Raw genomic sequence first — 16,716 nt, 5'->3', positions numbered from 1 at the left:
CTTTAATAAAGTTATTATTTTTGCGAGTAATTACTTCTGCAATTATATTTTCGCGAAAATTGCAACTACATCTGTATGCGTGCTGATACAATTAAATTTCACTATACCAACCAAAAAAAACTATTTGCATAGATTGAATATCATTATTCAAAACAACATATCCAAAATCAACAGTGAAAATCATGTATGTAGCTATAGTTAGTAGAGTGCAAGACGTGATCCTCATGTCGTATCGTCCTGTGTTGTCACTTCTGTGTGAGTGTCCTTAACAGAGTCGTCAGTTACCTGTTCATCTGTGTTTGTACCTTGTTCAGTGTCCTTGCTTTCTTCAACAGCTTCTGAGGTCTGTTCACCCCCAGTTGTTTCTGGTCCTTTATCATCTGTTGGTTCTTTATCATCCGTCGTTTGTTCACCTTCTGTTGCTGATTGTTCTTCAGAAGTGGGCTCTTCTGCTGTGGTTGATTCTTTTTGTTCTGTTGTTTCTTTTGTTACAGGTTGAGGTTCATCTGAAGTAGTAGTTGATGGTTCTTCAGTGGGTGGTTCATCGACAATGTCATTATTAACTGGCTCTTGTTCTGTCTCTACTGTTTTCTCTACCTCACCGTCTGTAGTAACATCTTCATTTGTACTTCTGTCTTCGGCAGAGTCTTGTGGTACAGTTTCTGGTTGGTTCACATTTGTGTCTGTTGTATCTTCAGTAACTACATTCTCTTCTTTCTGTTGTTCTTCACTATTCTCAACCGCTGGTACTTCAGCTGAGGTACTGTCATCTTGTACATCATTAGTAGACTTATCTGCATCATTATCATCACCTTCAGTGGCAACATCATTGTCATCAGCTTTCTTATCTTCAGTGGTAGCTTCATCAGCTACAGCTTCTTGTTGTTGGTGTTGCTGTTCTTGTTGTGAACCAGTTTCTTCGTCTTCTTTACCTTCTTCCTCAGGGCTCTTCTCCTCAACTTCATCAGTGCCTGTGGCTTGATCATCAGCGACATTAGGATCGTCGGTCTTTATCTCTGCTTCTTCTTCTTTGGCAGTTGCTTCAGCTATACTAGTTGATGATGGGATAACAGCAGGCTCTGGTACCGCTCCTTCATCCTTCACATCACTACCTGCAGTAGATTTCTTCTTGGATATGAAACTTCTGAATTGTGTCTGTATCTTTCCAGCAGCAGCTATCACTTCAGGATCAGACAAGTCAATATCAAAGTCCTCTTCTTGTGGCTGTTGGGCTTCATCTGCTGACTCAGCAGTAGCTACTGGTTCCTGCTGTGTTACGGGTGTCTCCTCTTGGAGTTTTGTAGTACTGACTTTTGGTTGAGTAGGGTCAACACCAGTTTCTGTAATATATATATAAAATTAACAAGATTGAACGGTTGAAGATTAAAACACATAAATTAGTTTTTATTACGATAGTCTACTCGGGTAGCCTGAGATAGCAGGGAATCAGAATTTTGACATTGAAAGCACCCCCATGGGGTGATGTGATGATCATTTGCCTTTCAGTTATGCCAAGTTTTCATATGTACCCATATACATACATACAAGCATACTTGACCAGTTATACAACTGAGTAAGGCAGAGCAATGGGTTAAAGTTACAGCGAGCAAACATTGAGCACTGAACCTGTGACCTTATGATTAACAGGCCAGTGCCCTAACCACTTGTTTCCCTGTATGTTTGTGTGCATTAAATAGAACCAATAATTAACTAAATCACAATGCACGCACTACTTCTCTGCTCCAACATCCTCTGAAAGTATTCTGCCGCGTAATGGACGATGTCCTCTGGTTGGTCGCGCAGGACTTCACGTGTCAACCCTTCTAATATGTGCTCAAATCCTGTAGGAATCCGTAGTCTTGTTGGCGCATATGAGACAGACATTTTCCCCTAGATGACAACACGAGAACGATCGTTTAGATAAGTGATTTTTGTCCGTACAATGTAATTGTATCCCGTAACGATGACTACAAGCGCATGCGGCGTTCAATCTATAACAGTGGTTTGCTGTAATTCAATGTTTCCGAAGGAGGTATGGGGTGTATTATGTGTTGTATCGATGTATGTGAAGTAAAAGATGTTATATTTTGTAGCTGTGGGTGTTTTTATGGCAAGTGTTCAACAACTATCTTTTTTGGCGCGTCAATATTTATTTTCATTATTTCTCCACAGGCATAGAACCATAGATAATATATCTATGATAGAACCCTTGCGAGGTCTCAGCTATTAAGAGTCATTTATTGGACTTCATTTATGGGCTGGTACAGTGTACAGCAAACTCAGGCAATGGTGAGTGTGTCTGTGTGTGTTGTGAAGCAGCATTGGAACACCAATCTGGCAATTGAAAGGTTCCAGGTTCAATGTCCAGTTGCTGTTGTTGTTTCCTTGAACAAGAAACTTTACACACATTGCTCCAATCTACCCAAATGTTTAAATGGTGACCTAGGGAAGCGGCTCCCTCAGCTGTAACATCAATGGGTACCTGGTGGTGACTGGGAAAGCAAATGCCCAACTGTCCAGGTGAAGCTTCAGGTGGGGTTTCAAGTTCCCACACCTTCAGTTGTGAAACATGGTACACTCTCCTGTGGGTTGTTAGTCCTGCTCCAGGAGGATTTGCCTGCACTGGCTCTTAGCACCTTAATAACGCACAAGTATCCCGGTACTGGTTCACTGACTGTGCCTGCACAGTAGCTGACAAGGGCTTTTTTGCTTTGTGTGTATGTCTGTTTGTGTGTGCTTTTTCAAATTGTACACTAAAAGGAACCAACGAACATGTATGTAGAATCATAATAGGACTTGGTATGGAATATGTTAGCCAATTTCAATTCCCATACACTCCACACACTATTCAATACATGCCACACATTTGTCACACAATGTATAATGATTATGTTGTTATGATGGCTTCAAATCAATTCAAATGTATGTAAAACAGAATCCCACCAATCACGTTGCCTGTTGTGTTGTTTTATCATACACAAGTTGTTATGATGACTTGGCCCAACTAATATTTGCTGCCGCAACAAAATCGAACTATTGGCAAACTTTTCCACCCAGCGAGACACCCAGCTGCGCTACCAATCCAAACACTACTGATGCAAACAGTCTCACACAATGAGTCCATTATTATTCCAAGGAACAATTGCCTTTTCAGTTAACAGAAGCCAGTTTAATGTACAATAGCCACAGCTCACTGTAATAGGTTAGCCAACTAGATCAGGTCAATTTAGACACATTGTCAGTTAGCCTGAGTGTGGCTTGTGGTGTTAGTAGTCTGTCCTTAGAATTTCTCAGCTCTAGCTAGACTGAGTATAGCTAAGGATTACTAGATCTGTTGACTGCCTGCTGTTGTGTACTTCAATATCTGGTAAGGTGATAGGACTGTGTATGCATGTGTATGGGAGTGCTTAGCTTCTTTCTTTTGTTAAGGGTAGAAGATTTAATGGTACAGTAAACAGTAGATAATAGTAGATATTTAAATTTACAAAAACCACCCCACATTTCTACAATTTCTAACATGGATGATTTCAGGATGCTAGTTTAGCGTACAGTACAATGTTCCACATTCTATGCTATACTTTTGTGTCTGTATTGTAGTGCTCGTACACATGTGTGTGTCCCAAACAAGATGCACACACCAGTATATTGTACTGCATACAGGGTAGACTTTTGTGATGTACTGGGTGACTGTTAGTAATATATACATTACATACATGTATACAGTTTGTGTCATACAGACTGTTATATCTCTATTGTGTTTCATACAGGCTGCTGTCAGTGATGAAGATAAGATTGTCCATTGTCCTTTTCCTAGGACTGATTGTTCTTACCAGTAAGTGTGTGTGTGTGTGTCTGTCTGTCTGTGCTGCATACACATACAATAGACATGGATATATTTACATCCCTGTCCCTTCAAATAGACGGAGCTTCAGTCTCTAGACGGAGGAGAGCAGTAGTTGTAAGTTGTTGTAACTCATGCCTACATAGATCGTAAGTATGATTGTGTTATGTGTTCTGTAGGAAGTAGGAGACATTGGAGATCCTGGTGATGATAAGATAGCTGTACAAGTAAGTGTGTGTTATGTAGTGTGTGTGTTCATAGGGTATTGTGTTTACATGTACAAGTACACTCACCTGCTCATTTTGTACTATAGGGACCACCTGGAGATCCAGGTCCTGATGGAAGCCCTGTAAGATACCACCACTACTGTAGTGTTTTTTGATGTCTGTTATCATCTTATTCCATTGTGTGATAGTTAATGTGTTTATACAGTTGCATCCCTCAATAAACACATCCTGAAATATGGATATCTTAGCAATCAGGACACTTGTTCATGATCCCATTTGTATTAGCATATGTAATAAGGACACCTTGGAAATTAACATGCTTGTCAATGATCCTCTTTGTATTAGTTCCACACGTTGACGTAGGCCCCTGAAATCAGGATGGTGGTGTCAGTGATGCCTCCACCGTATGTAGCTAGGTATTTACTGATACATATTCTTCATATATTCATCCTGTATTTATGTGCACATGGCATGCTTACACACACATATACTCATTATGGTGTGTACTTTACAGGGTACCCCTGGCACTGATGGTGCTGATGGTGCTGATGGGCCTCTTGGAGGACCAGTAAGTGTTACTGTATTGCTATGTGGATGTCATTGAAAGAGTTAGGAAAAGCTTCTCAGAAGCATGAGTGTAGATTGCATACTTTTGTATAAAAGTTTAGCTGTTGTGAAACTTGTTTGGCAGATTTATTATGCCAGCTGCTAACCTGTTTATCCACTTGTAGGGTGATCCTGGTCCTCCCGGACCACCAGGCCCAGTTGGACCACCTGGTGACTTTGTGATTGTTCCTCTAAGTGTAAGTTTTGTGATCATCTTACTGTGTGTATTTATGTCTGTCTGTCTGTGTGTTTGCATTGTGTCGCCTCTTACGTATATTAATTGTATTTCTCCTTTTACAGTCCTCTAAAGACAAAGGGTTCATCTACACACCCATTGTTGGTGACCCTGGTGATATTGGCTGGGCAGGAGCAAAGGGACCTGATGTAAGTTATTAGTAAAATGATTGAATCATATGAAGACAAAGTATGCATAGTAGATATGTACTGGTGGGTGAAGTCACTGGTCTATTTCAGAAGTGGATAGTGTAAATTTATTGATGGAAGTAGATCATAAACTTTGTTGTTTACAGTGTACATTTAATTTACTGGGAAAGTGTAATATCTAGCTAGCTAGTGCACTTAAGAACTTTGCGCTGGTACACAATACCCAGGTTGAATTGGTTAGGTAAAAAGAACAGTGAATACAATTTTCTTTTTTGGCTTTTCACTACACCAATATAGTGGTTGGTTCTGTGGATAGTTTGATGTTTATTGCTGCAACTGAGACTGTACTCTCCGTATAGCAGTAACACATGTGTTATAACCTACTGTAGTATAGTAGGCTGATTTGATTGACTTGGTGTTCTCAATATTTTAACTCCCTGATACTTGTAGTACTGCTGTGTGTTACTGTACTTTATATGATGTAGGGACCACCTGGTCTGGATGGCCACCCTGGACCAATTGGCAAGACTGGACACAGAGTAAGTGTGTACTAGAATATGGTACATACAAGATCTCATACATTATATGGTTTTTTATCAGTCGTAATAATGTCATCTTAATACAGGGTCTTCCTGGTACTCCTGGGGGACAAGGATCTGATGGACCAGGAGGCAAACCAGTGAGTGGGCATCATTAAGAGTGTTGTGTATACTGTATGTTTTGGTGTGTGTGTAATGTACACAGTGAAATATGTTGATTCTGGTTGTTTTATTAGAGTATTTCAGGTACTACTGTATCTATTCCTTTTAAGGCTATGGGCTGAATGGCTGTATATGCCAGTGTCCCCATGCAGTAAATATGTGATCGATTAATTGTCACATATCCATACAGCTGTATGCTAATTTCTGGCCTCAGAAGTATTTTGAAGTATAAGTGTAGCATAAAAAGTACAGTATATCTCTCTATGCATTCTTGTTTACTGCTTTCCTTGTTTATACCTGTAGGGTTCTACTGGACCAATTGGCCCTGCTGGAGATGCTGGAGCTCATGGAATTACTGTATGTACAATAATATAATCCCACAATCATAATGATCCACTTTACTATAGGGAGCCCCTGGAGTTCCTGGTATCCCTGGACAAAAAGGATTGAAAGGAGAACAGGTAAGTTAAAAGCCAGAAATTTTATTGTGCTATTATTTGGGTAAAATACAAGTGAAATACATATTCAATCAAATAAAGTGTATTTAAATGCAGGGGTGTAGCGGAATGCCAAATTGCCAATTAATATTCGTTTGACTGTTTTATTAGGGTAACTGTTCTATTTGGGTATCTCGATCTTCATATTTATAGCTAGTAAAGCTTTCTGCTAAATACATGTCACCTAGGTAATTTTTCAAGATTGAATGTGAGGCTGATTTCAATAGTTTATTAGAATAGCTACTGTTACTAAATATTTATTGGTCTTCAGCATTAAGGTGACTGTTCTATTAGAATATTTCAATCTTGATGTGCTTATAGTACTTGTGTAATTATTGATGCCTGTGTGGCCTAGGTTCTGGCTACACCATGAAATGCTTTGTAATAGGCAGAATACAATTCATGTGTTCTATTTGGTACGCCTTGTCGTTGTTTACAGGGTGATACTGGACTTCCTGGTCTCCCTGGTGATCGTGGCCCCACTGGACCCCCAGGAGGTAAAGGTGTACCAGGTGACCAAGGACCTCAGGGACCCAAGGTGAGGAATAACACATTACTGTATTGAGTGTATGCAGATGTACATTATACAACACACACACGTACACACACCTGTATAACTCATACAAGAACATCAGTTAAGCACTTTAATAGAGCACACATGCCATAGTATGTGTCACATGCTACACATGTGACATTTTTGACATTGTTTTTCATCACTCTAGGGTCCTGCTGGACCAGATGGTGAGCCAGGCGACAAAGGAGCTCAAGGAGAAACAGTAAGTTTTATTATGTAAAATAACTTCTTATACTATATTATCATGATTAAGCAGCACTCATCATTGTATAGGACTAGGCTTGTATGTATCTGTGTATTAACTGCTAGCCTTTCTTTTGTATTAAGATTATGTACACTGGATTTTTTTTCAGTGAACTTGACAACATGTCAAGGTTGTACATGGTTACATAAGACTTGTCCCTTTCATGTTATCTCTACCCTGTAGGGTCCACAAGGACCTGCTGGTCCTCATGGCAAGCGTGGTGTCCAAGGCAACACTGGTGCACCTGGCAACCAAGGAGCAAGTGGCAATACGGGAGCTCAGGGTCCTCCTGGACCACGAGGCAAAACTGGCGATACAGGAGCTGTGGTATGTTGATGTAACCTGCTAAACTAGTTATCCCAGTAGAGAAACCTGCTAGTTCATGTTGCACCAGTCAATGGCTTCATGAAATAATATGACATGTATTACACTGTATGCCTTATTATTAATGTAATCATTCAAATTATTCTACAGGGAATGCCTGGTACTCCTGGTCAAAATGGTAACCAAGGACCTGCTGGACAACCTGGTACTCCTGGAGACCAAGGACCACGAGGACCTCAGGGAACAAAGGTGGTTTACTAAATTATGTTGACACAATAGTGAACCCTCACAGTATTGATTGTTATATTAGAGTGATTGCTTCAGTAATTTGGATAACTTATATAATGTGGTAGAGTTATACAGAACATGTTTTATATCATGTCTTGGGACTCTCGATCAGTTGTTAGCTAAAACAGCTACATGTAGCTTATATCCTATGATTTATTGATACCATTTCTTGTCACTGTAGGGGGGCCAAGGAGAGCAGGGCCACTTCGGAGCACAGGGCTTCCAGGGAATTCCAGTGAGTAAAGTGTATTAACATGTGTAGTGGTGTCTGTGTATATGTGTCTTCATACAAGGAAGGTAAATATTTTGCAAGTCTATTAGGTACAGTACATGTACATGTGTTGGAAGTTATACTCATCCTTGTATAGTAGTACATCAGCTAGTGCAGTTTTCGCTTGTAAAACTTAAAATCTGTGTGCTGTTATACATGCATACGTACATATATATGTGTGCATTGTAGTGTTAGTTATACTGTTTATATTGTATGTATGTAGGACTGTAGTGTTACTGTATGAATGCATATATTGTATAGGGACCACAAGGTGCACCTGGACCACAAGGAAATGCCGGAGCTAAGGTGTGTGTGTAGTGTTTGTGTGTGTATGTGTGTAGTGTATGTGTGTGTAGTGCGTACATGCGTGTGTGTGTGTTTGTGTGTGTGTGTAGCGTAGTGTCTCACAGTAACCTGTCACATCCATGTGGTTCACTCAGGGTCCACCTGGTGTTGATGGAGTAATCGGCAGTACTGGAGAGACAGGTCCCGCTGGTAATACCGGCCCCAAGGGACACAAGGGTGTGCGTGGATCCCCAGGTAATCAGGGAAGTGAAGGAGGCAGGGGTCCCGCCGGACCAGCTGGAGTCAAGGGCAACAAAGTACGTACGTATAAGTAAAATAATTATCTCTCCAATGTCCTTTAAATTTACTACTGCTAAAAGCAAGCACACTTGTGGCTTTTCAAATGTATTAACATTGTATGCTGTTGTGTTACAATCGACTCTATTGCTGCTATTAGGGACCACCAGGACACATTGGTCTACCTGGAAAGGCAGGCATTGATGCAAATGATGTAAGCATACTATACCTCTCATATAATTTGTATGGAATAGTTTGTACATATGCTGTATAGTACATTAGAGGCATCCAAAGGAGAATAACAGTAACTGTACATATTATCACTTCTATATAGGGACCTCAAGGAGACACTGGTAACCCCGGAGCACCTGGACAACGAGGAACTGCTGTAAGGGCTTGTCATTATCTCTCTGCATTTTCTCTCTGTTTGTTGTGTTTAAATATGTTCTTGGTGTGGTTTAATTATTTGACATTGCAATTAATGTAATTACCAATTACAGGGTGTGAATGGAATCAATGGAAGACAAGGACCAGTTGGCAGACCAGTGAGTAGTACTTGTAGTAGTGTGTAGCACTGTCTCCTGACATCGTGTTACTGTGTATGGTATGTCACCATTACCCCTTACCTTGTAGGGAGTACGAGGAGACTCAGGCCCCAAGGGACCCAAGGGACAACCAGGCCAGCCAGCACAAGATGGATTGAAGGGAGCTACTGGACCCAATGGAAACCCTGTGAGTAATGTACAGGGTATATTTGCACAGTGTATTTTACTATAATTGATATATATATTGCAGTATTTATTGTGTCTTTCTGAAATGTATGCATAAATATGTATTTAATCACACCTGTTATATGTAGGGTCGTCCTGGAAACCCAGGTATCCCTGGACACCCTGGTCCTGATGGAGAACCGGTGGGTAGATTGCATGATACTCAGCCCCACCCCTTAATTTACTGCACTGTTACAGGGAGCTAAAGGGTCACGTGGTAGAGATGGCAAACCAGGAAGACCTGGACCAAGGGTAAGTGCATCTGTTCGTGTGTTCATCTGCATATGACTTTGTGTGTCATATATCTTTACATGTTTATTTTACAATATTATGTCTTTGTGTACAAACTGCCTGCTTGTAGCTACAGTTATTTCTCCATTTAGGGCCCACCTGGTGTTCCCGGTCCAATTGGACCTGATGGACCCAAGGGACATGCTGTAAGTTATCCCTGACCATTTAGTTAACATGTGTCATGTCATGTTTGATGTCCCCCAGGGATCTGCTGGACCTGATGGTGCCCCGGGCCACCGTGGAGGACCAGGATTTCCTGTAAGCCTGCTGTATATCAAATTTAGTTTTTATGTTAGTTATGTGCATTGTAATTCCATTCCTTAGGGCTCATTGGGAGCAGCTGGTAGACAAGGAACAAAAGGATCTGCTGGAGGACCAGTATGTTTACTACTACCCATACACATGTACAGTGTATGTTATTTGTATTTCCTACCCTCAGGGTCTGCCTGGTGGAAGGGGTCCCCTTGGTAGCAAGGGACCAACTGGACTGCAAGGTCTCCCTGGAGCACCTGGAGCTCCAGGAGCACCAGTGAGTTGTCAATGTGTTGATCACGTATTGATCACATGTTGATTATGTATGGATCATTTGTTGATCTTGTGTTGATAACTAATTAACCTTCACACATTATTTTTATGCTACAGTATCAGCACATGTTGATCACTCCCTGTAGGGCAGGAAAGGAGCTAATGGAGCCCAAGGAGCACCAGGTCCTCGTGGTCAGGCAGGAGAGAGGGGACTTCAAGGAGGACAAGGAGTTACTGGCCCCACTGGACCCAGGGTGAGTTAATGAGTAGTGATTACACACAGTGTATATGATTCTCTCCTCACCTCTTGCTTGTAGGGTTTCCCTGGCGAGACTGGCCCTAAGGGACCTGATGGACCACAAGGCCCCCCAGGTGTTATTGGAGAGGCTGGTGATACTGGTCATCCTGGAGATGATGGAGTACCTGTAAGTTGTAGCCTAGAGGCATATACTGTAGAATTGTAAAAAATAAACAGAGAAAAAAGAAAGTGGCTCATCTGGGGATTGAACCCAGGACCTTCTGCGTGTAAAGCAGATGTGATAACCACTACACCAATGAACCCACCATGGTTGGGATTGATATACGACATTATTAGAGTAACATCTGCTGACTTTCTGATAATACAGATACTATATCATAGGCTCAAATGATTATCGCTGTCCATTGCCTCATATAGTAGGGTCACTTTCAGAAATTTTGACACGAGTTTTGATATTTTAAGTTTCTGTCAGACTCCCTGCTACACCGGCTTCCAGTGGTCTTCTTGCAGGTTCCTAGTGAGGTAATGGTTAACACACTGTAGACCTTGTTGTTAAAGGGCTCATAGGCAGCTGTATTAATATGTGCACTGTATTGTGTCAATGCTTTGTGTTATTGTAGGGTGAACCAGGTGGAGTTGGACTAGCTGGAGCCAAAGGAGCAAAGGGAGGCAGAGTGAGTTGATCTGTGTAGTAATCTGAGGAAATATGATCGATTACTAAAAAGTCAGAATTCCAGATCACTTGATCTTTACTAACACTTTCAAGCTGTTAGGGATTTTCTTGCAGAGTTTCCATGCCAACATTGTGGATATCTGTTGTACAGTTTTTGCATTTTGTCCTAGTATTCAAAATAAAAGATCATTAGCTAACTGGAAGAATATAGTTGTCAGACTTTAATTGACAGTTTTAGCTGTTGTATAACTGGTCATTGTGTATGCGTTTTTACTGTACACATATGCACAGTAGCTGTATATTACTATTGCACACATTAGGGCCCAGGAGGTGATGCCGGCCACCCTGGTGAATCAGGAGAACCAGGAGCTAAAGTATGTGTGTCTGTATGCAATATGTGTACATGTATGTGTCATGCATGTGCACATTGTTATGTCATGTTTTCTTCCCCCTCAGGGCAGTTCAGGACCACAAGGACCTCAAGGACCATCAGGCCCAAGTGGTGTTAGGGTACGTTGACACCTACTAAGCACATCCTGTTAGATTACCTGTCTTACAGGGTGAACAAGGTGCACAAGGAGCTAAGGGCAAACAGGGCCCCACTGGTGGTAAGGGACCAGCTGGATCACCTGGTGACCCTGGACGATCAGGACTACCCAGTCAACAAGTGAGATTGAATAGTTTTGGAACTTTACGTATATACTACATATTTAACACACTTTTGTAGTTGTAATACACAGGGCTAATACAAATGATTATGGTGTAATTATCCCTTATCCCCTCAGGGCAGCAGAGGCAACAGAGGTATCCCAGGTGTGGCAGGAGAACAAGGAGCCCCAGGACCTGACGGACCACGAGGATCCCGAGGACAAACTGGAGCCCCAGGACAAACTGTAAGCACCTCTGACACAATATGAAGATATGTACTTTGTGTAGTGTACCTACATGTTGTACTTGAATGGTGATGTTGTGCTTCAGGCAGATAGCTATTGATCTTATTATAATTTTATAGTAACGTATGTCATAGCTAAATATATGTGCAGTTTCTAATGGTGTCAACTTCTTCTTTTTTTGTAGGGACCTAAAGGAATACGAGGTGCTGAGGGACAGTATGGTTCCCAAGGAGCTGCTGTAAGTCTGTGTGTGTCAGTGTGTATTGTTTTGTACAATATATACCTATTACTGTTAACATACTTAACAACACAGGGTGCTACTGGACCAAGAGGTAGTCACGGAAAGCCCGGACTCGCAGGAAAGAACGTAAGCACATAACTTGTCACCATATTCATTGGTCATTCATAATGTTATGATATCCACTAGGGCAAGAATGGATTGGATGGACCCAAAGGTTTGGGTGGACCCCCAGGCCCCCCTGGACAAGACGGAGCCCCAGGCACCATCGGACCCAAGGGACCACGTGGAAAGACTGTATGTAATACGTGTTAACATAGAGGTGACCATTGTAACACTGCTGTAGGGATTGGCAGGAACTAAGGGAGCCAAGGGAGAGCAAGGTGCACCTGGAATCAGGGTCAGTTAATATTGGTGAATACATGTAATCCGTTGTATGTGAGTATGCTGCATTCATGTGTACCTGTTGTACTTATCAACGTTTGTGTCTGCCTGTCATTTTTCCATCCTGTCCTTTTCTGTCTGTCTGTCCTGAACTTATTCATGGTTTGATGGGTGTGTTTCCTTGTTGTACAGGGTCAGAAAGGTTTGGCTGGTTCTGCTGGAAATCCTGGAAATAATGGAGCCACTGTGAGTGCTATATAATAAGAGTTCCTGTTATTTATTAGAAAATGTTGTAGGGTCCACCTGGAGCACCTGGTGAGAAGGGTGAGAAGGGAGCACAAGGAAGAAGAGTAAGTAATGGTATTATACATGTATTAGAGACTGTTCTATTAGAGTATGGAGTACTAATGCTATGGTATTTGCTGCCTGTAGGGACCTGAAGGACCTGCAGGACCTGAGGGAGCTACTGGACTTGGTGGAGATCAAGTAAGTCAACACACACCACATTACATCATTGTGTGTCATTACATCATAATATATCTTATGTCATCACAATATACATCACATTACATTACATAGGGTCATCCAGGACCTGATGGATATGAGGGCCCAGCTGGTGATCCAGGTACTAAAGGACAAGATGGACCCCCTGGTCCAGAAGGTATCCCTGGAGTTAAGGGAGGAAGAGTAAGTGATTGTGGTTGTGAGTTTACTAACTCATTTACTTAATGTGGTTACTGTAGGGAGCTGCTGGAGACCCTGGTCGTCCCGGCAGACCTGGTGATACTGGATTACCAGTGAGTTAATAAATTGTTGTAGTGCAGCTATTAATGTATGCATTATATAGTAGCCCCATTCATATAGTATTTTAACTTCCAGTACTCTTGAAACTCATGTATACTTAATATTCCCTCAGGGTGATGATGGTCCTGAAGGCCCTCGGGGCGACAAAGGTGACCAAGGAGGCAAAGGTAAACCAGGAGCACAAGGAGACCCTGGACTACAAGGAGGTATTGGAGATGAGGTGAGTTTGTGTGTTGGTAGAGGGGTTCAATCCTTTTTACAACAAGTGTATGCTATGACCCGTATGCTGTTATATTACAGGGTGTTGTTGGCCCCAAAGGAAACAGAGGCAAAATGGGACCACAAGGATTTGAGGTACATACAGTGTCATTCATCTGTGCAGCATATACAATGAATACACACAACATTTAACATGTTCATATGCATGTGTATTTTTGTATGCATTTTATGTATGTATGTATGTGTGTATGTATGTATTTGGCGCTTATGTTGATGTCATTTAGGGTCCAAAAGGTAGTACTGGACCAGAAGGCCCTCAGGGTGCACCTGGACCAGAAGGACCCAAAGGACCACAAGTACGTTTGATTGTACAGTGAAATACCACCAAAAGCTTGGTGTGTATGTGTAGCTTGTGTGTGTGTTTTCCTAGTCAATTCTAATTGTTTCTCACACAGGGAGACAGAGGCTACACTGGCAAAGTGGGACCAGTCGGACCAGCTGGATCTTCAGTAAGTCACGTGGCTTACATCTTGTGGTAGTGGTTTTCATACTAAATTGTTTATTCTCCCCTCAGGGACCACCCGGACCACCAGTAAGACAATAACACCTATGCTGGTATGTAACTGGTTTATTGTATTTGATATCCTTAGGGTCCTCCAGCCAAGGCACTTACCCCACCACCAGTAAGTAGCAATGTGTATACATGTACAGTTATTATTGTGTGTTGTGTGTGTGCTTATTAGTGTTTAAACACATATTTGTCATCATTTTCACTTGTAGGATGACCATCAATTCTTTTCTAGCGAGAGAGAGTCCAGAATGGTGTTCAACATTGAAGACTACCATGAGGTGACCATATAGTTGTAGTTATGTATTGTAAGTTATGTATGTACCAATTGGGAATATTCTACCAAGGTAGCTTTGAAAATGGCTTCACTACCATGTTCTCTTGGGTCACATCCATACATACACTACTTGTGATAGCTTGTGTTATTGCTGTAGAAACTGATGTACTTGGAGTTGAGTACCATTGAGAAGCAGTTGAACAAGGTCATTGTAGGAGAGCTGGGATCTGAGGAGAGACCAGCCAGAAGCTGCTATGATCTCAAGCTGGAAATGCCACAAGCTAAATCTGGTGTGTAACACACACCCTTTAAAATAGTGTGGTTATGATGCTCTTGTATAGGTATGTACTTCATTGATCCTAACCTTGGTTCATCAGAGGACAATATCAAGACCTACTGTAACTTTGACTCCACCCTCACTTACACCTGTGTACAGGTATGTACTAATGGTATTTCATAATTACACATAATCAGCACATACTGTGTATTGTAATTTACATTGCAAGCACAATCATAATTCCTAAAATGCATATGATATTTCACAAATAATGTAGTAATTACGTTATCAAATACAGAAAATATGCATCATCAAATTATTTATAAAGCAACAATGTTTTCATGTATATGACTGCATACAGTCCTTCATTAAATCCTTTCCCTTCTAGAATGACACAGTCAGTTCACAGCTGGGATACCTTAACCTACTCCACAAGACAGCATCACAGAAGATCAGCCTACCATGTGATGCCAGTGGTCCATTCTCACTACAACCATTCCGCAGTGATGATGTGGTCACTGTGGCTGAACACCAGAACAACATCGTAAAGATGACTGCTGGACCTTGCCACATGGTAAGGAAATAGTGTAGCTTGGTTTGAATAAATCTTTATGTATACAGTGTAGCCACATAGTAGCTAACTTTAGATCTATTCCCATTTTTCATATTGATTTTTGTACCCCACAGATCAGCAAGATGCACACAATAGAATTCAGCGCAGACAGCGAGGCAGGACACCTTCCATTCACCACTCCTGTTCGTCACAACCAACAAGACTTCCACTTTACAGATGTGTGCTTCTATTAGAACAATGACCTAGCTGTTCTGCAGTCATTGCTTTCGTAACTACACTATTATAATCTGTGCTAATTCACTATATTATTATTTATAAATGATGTTATAAAAGTTGGCTAGCTAAAGTATTAACTGACAAAGTATGTAGCCATGTGACTGGGTAGCTAGCTGGATTGTGAGGTGTAGCTATCATAGGCGGCTGAAGCCCTCCCTCAGAATGACATCGCGTCGAAGTTATCCTGGGGCTGAAAACCGTGATAAAGATCGAGATACTCTAATAAAGCAGTCACAGTATTAGAGCAGTGTAGCAAGCTATGTAAGGATTTTTATGTAGTTTATCAGCTATAAATGAGTAGCTGGTGAGGTGGGCAGCTATTGTCAACTGGCTGTGATCTTTTTTTTTTTGGTCTCACCTTATCAAACCAGAGACAATGTAGTGCCTCACTCCTTTTCATAAGTCTGGATCCGCCCCTGGTCAACCCCCCTCATATCATCTACTTCCTCCGCCACTGGTAGCTATAGCTGGCTAGATATGACAGCACAGAAAAAAACTGTGTGGAGTGCAAAGTTGAAAAGCATTTTCCATGTGCATTTTAGAGAATCACATACTCTCCCATGTGAGAGATCGAGAGAATATCATGTATTTTTAAACAAAAAAATATCTGTAGTTAGATAGTTATTTCAAGCAATACCTTGATGGCCTCGTTGGAATTCAAGGTATATCTTGGAAGGTATTTGGCTTTCTTTATGCCTGTAGCACTTTCCAGGTGTTGATCAGGGGTGGCTGGCCTGGTTTTACGTTGGATTGGGGAGTACTTATGGAGGGTGATATTTAGTGTGTGAAGCATACTCTTTGTAGGTGGTTTAATTTTTGTGATCATTCCCCTCTCGAGCTCCCAGGAAATTTTTCATCAAATTTGTCATTCTGAGATTGAATCTAGAATTATAGAAGAGGTGTTGACTTAAATCAATGCTGTTGCAATTGGAGTGCAGTGTACTGCAAGGTCACTGACATTCATATATGAAATACCAATGCTCTTGGGAAATTCCCCAGAATTGTCTCAATGCTTACTAGTTTAATTACTCACAATTTATTACACAACGCCATCATCACCATGAAAGCTCAATTAACCATTCAAGCCAAGCATAGTATTATAGCTAGCTACTGTTGAAGTATCAGTTGGCAACACTATATAATTTCATA

At 41.3% G+C, this 16,716-nt stretch overlaps 2 protein-coding genes and 1 non-coding gene across 5 annotated transcripts; 1 reads left to right on the top strand and 2 right to left on the bottom strand.

The window, feature by feature from the left end:
* Nucleotides 1–123: 123 nt before the first annotated feature.
* On the bottom strand, nt 124–1,986 carry LOC136255996 (enolase-phosphatase E1-like). Its single transcript, XM_066048906.1, has 2 exons — nt 1,731–1,986; nt 124–1,340 (listed from the first exon to the last, which is right to left on the bottom strand). The coding sequence occupies exons 1-2, from the start codon at nt 1,882–1,884 to the stop codon at nt 223–225; spliced, it is 1,272 nt and encodes a 423-aa protein (XP_065904978.1). The 5' UTR covers nt 1,885–1,986; the 3' UTR covers nt 124–222.
* Nucleotides 1,937–15,640, top strand: LOC136255974 (collagen alpha-1(III) chain-like). Of its 3 annotated transcripts, XM_066048892.1 has the most exons (57): nt 1,937–2,032; nt 2,173–2,289; nt 3,768–3,832; nt 3,921–3,958; nt 4,021–4,068; nt 4,155–4,190; nt 4,583–4,636; nt 4,800–4,871; nt 4,975–5,058; nt 5,544–5,597; nt 5,684–5,737; nt 6,063–6,116; nt 6,167–6,220; nt 6,696–6,794; nt 6,979–7,032; nt 7,258–7,401; nt 7,549–7,647; nt 7,868–7,921; nt 8,219–8,263; nt 8,398–8,559; nt 8,700–8,753; nt 8,874–8,927; nt 9,040–9,084; nt 9,173–9,271; nt 9,399–9,452; nt 9,508–9,561; nt 9,693–9,746; nt 9,805–9,858; nt 9,925–9,978; nt 10,040–10,129; nt 10,272–10,379; nt 10,443–10,550; nt 11,005–11,058; nt 11,378–11,431; nt 11,514–11,567; nt 11,617–11,724; nt 11,843–11,950; nt 12,135–12,188; nt 12,264–12,317; nt 12,378–12,485; nt 12,535–12,588; nt 12,765–12,818; nt 12,869–12,922; nt 13,005–13,058; nt 13,152–13,259; nt 13,316–13,369; nt 13,489–13,596; nt 13,677–13,730; nt 13,880–13,951; nt 14,051–14,104; nt 14,170–14,187; nt 14,246–14,278; nt 14,376–14,444; nt 14,598–14,730; nt 14,782–14,876; nt 15,106–15,291; nt 15,405–15,640. In XM_066048892.1, the coding sequence occupies exons 3-57, from the start codon at nt 3,781–3,783 to the stop codon at nt 15,522–15,524; spliced, it is 3,999 nt and encodes a 1,332-aa protein (XP_065904964.1). In that variant the 5' UTR covers nt 1,937–2,032; nt 2,173–2,289; nt 3,768–3,780; the 3' UTR covers nt 15,525–15,640. The 3 variants fall into 3 exon arrangements, with proteins under 3 accessions (XP_065904964.1, XP_065904972.1, XP_065904960.1); XM_066048888.1 differs by lacking the exons at nt 1,937–2,032; nt 2,173–2,289 and adding an exon at nt 3,208–3,367; XM_066048900.1 differs by lacking the exons at nt 1,937–2,032; nt 2,173–2,289; nt 14,246–14,278; ... (3 more) ...; nt 15,106–15,291; nt 15,405–15,640 and adding an exon at nt 3,204–3,367 and having other exon boundaries at nt 14,170–14,214.
* Trnav-uac (transfer RNA valine (anticodon UAC)) lies at nt 10,614–10,686 on the bottom strand. Its single transcript has one exon. It is a non-coding gene; the product is annotated as a tRNA-Val (tRNA).
* Nucleotides 15,641–16,716: the final 1,076 nt, after the last annotated feature.

Source organism: Dysidea avara, chromosome 1 (genome assembly GCF_963678975.1).
Source record: "Dysidea avara chromosome 1, odDysAvar1.4, whole genome shotgun sequence".
Taxonomy (NCBI): Eukaryota; Metazoa; Porifera; class Demospongiae; order Dictyoceratida; family Dysideidae; genus Dysidea; species Dysidea avara.
This window is presented reverse-complemented; position numbering and strand designations above follow the sequence as displayed.